Source organism: Silurus meridionalis, chromosome 18 (assembly GCF_014805685.1).
Source record: "Silurus meridionalis isolate SWU-2019-XX chromosome 18, ASM1480568v1, whole genome shotgun sequence".
NCBI lineage: Eukaryota > Metazoa > Chordata > Actinopteri > Siluriformes > Siluridae > Silurus > Silurus meridionalis.
Genome location: NC_060901.1, coordinates 27171181 through 27172695, shown reverse-complemented (window position 1 = coordinate 27172695; position 1515 = coordinate 27171181). Strand labels below are relative to the sequence as shown.

At 37.2% G+C, this 1515-nt stretch overlaps 1 protein-coding gene across 1 annotated transcript; it reads right to left on the bottom strand.

Annotated features, from left to right (window-relative positions):
• Nucleotides 1-993, bottom strand: LOC124401565 (trace amine-associated receptor 6-like). Its single transcript, XM_046873960.1, has one exon. The coding sequence runs from the start codon at nt 991-993 to the stop codon at nt 1-3; it is 993 nt and encodes a 330-aa protein (XP_046729916.1).
• Between the last annotated feature and the right edge of the window lie 522 nt (nt 994-1515).

Here is a 1515-nt window from a genome sequence, read left to right as displayed (position 1 = left end):
TCAGGAAAGCACATTGATTAATGAAGAGTCTGTTTGGAATATCTGCAGAGTTATAATTAATTTAATGCACCTCCTAAACCACGGATAAAACAGAGCATAAATAAATGGATTAATGGTGGAATTGAGAAAAAGCATTATTAACATTTTATGAATAGTTTCTGCCGGTATTCCAACAACATCAGCTAATAAACTGCAAATAAAATACGGAAATAAACACACAAGAAACACCGCTACTAAAATACCGAGGACTTTGGCTGCTTTTCTCTCAGATTTCATGGAGTGGGAGGTGATTTTCTGTGTTTGAGGTCGTGTGTGATTATTAAGCTCTCTGATAGCAGTGGCGTGTTTCTTAGCGATCAGAAAAACCCGACTGTACAATATGATTATAACAGAAACTGGAAATATAAATGAAAATATAATATCTATTACAGTCCAAATCTCATTTACAAAGTAAATACACTCTCCAGGACACATTACTAAGTCCATAAAGTTTCCATTGAAGTAAAAGAATGTGATGATATACATCAGACAAACACACCAGTTAAAATAAACCACGATGCTCATGGTCCTCCTAGTGATTGTGTTTGTGTAGAAAAACGGGTTTGAGAGTGCCAAACAGCGATCCACAGAGATCAGAGCAACAATATAGATGGACAGGCTTATAAGGACACAGCCAACAAACACAAAAAAGGTGCAGAAAACTCTCCCAAAAATCCAACATGACTCGACCATCCAGATTAACATAAATGGCATTATTAAAGCACCAACGAGGAAATCCGACACGGCCAGTGAAAGCACCAGCATGTTCGTCGGAGTGTGAAGCTGCTTGAAGTGAAGAACAGAGATGATGACGAGCAGATTTCCACACACTGTTAGAAGAACCACAGCAGCTGAACACACGTACAGTAAGATATAAACTGCAGGAGATACAGATCTCTCTGGACAGGAGAAATGCTCACAGCGATCCGAGAGATTCAACTCCGTCACATTCATGAACACGGCATTCTGTACTGTATTTTCAAACTGCACAATCAAATGACTTGTGCCCTGAAGAGTTTATGTGCTTTTATAGTGTAGGAAATGTCCGTGCCCCTTTGTTTGAATGACGGCATGATTCATCGGAGGTCATTTCTTATGGGAACGGCAGGACTATTACTGTACTTACTTTTAATTCATCATAATTTTTATGCAAATTGCATACATTATCTTTAGGTGTAAATCTCAATCTACTATACTAACCTATAAAAAGTCCCCTAACTACAATAGAATAAAAATGAAATAACTGCTAAAAAAAAATATGGATGGCAGTTTTCTAATAAGCTAGTCAACTGTTTCCTGTTGTTGATTGTTGCCGGGAATTTTGTTTGTATCGGTGTTTAAATTTTTATTAAATTTTTACAGTTCTTTTTTCTTTCTTTCTTCTTTGCTATGGTGAACATACAGTGCATTCAGTGTGTGAAGTGTGACATGTGGTTTCTGGTTTTAGGAGACTCCATTCTGAGGCACGTGAAATTA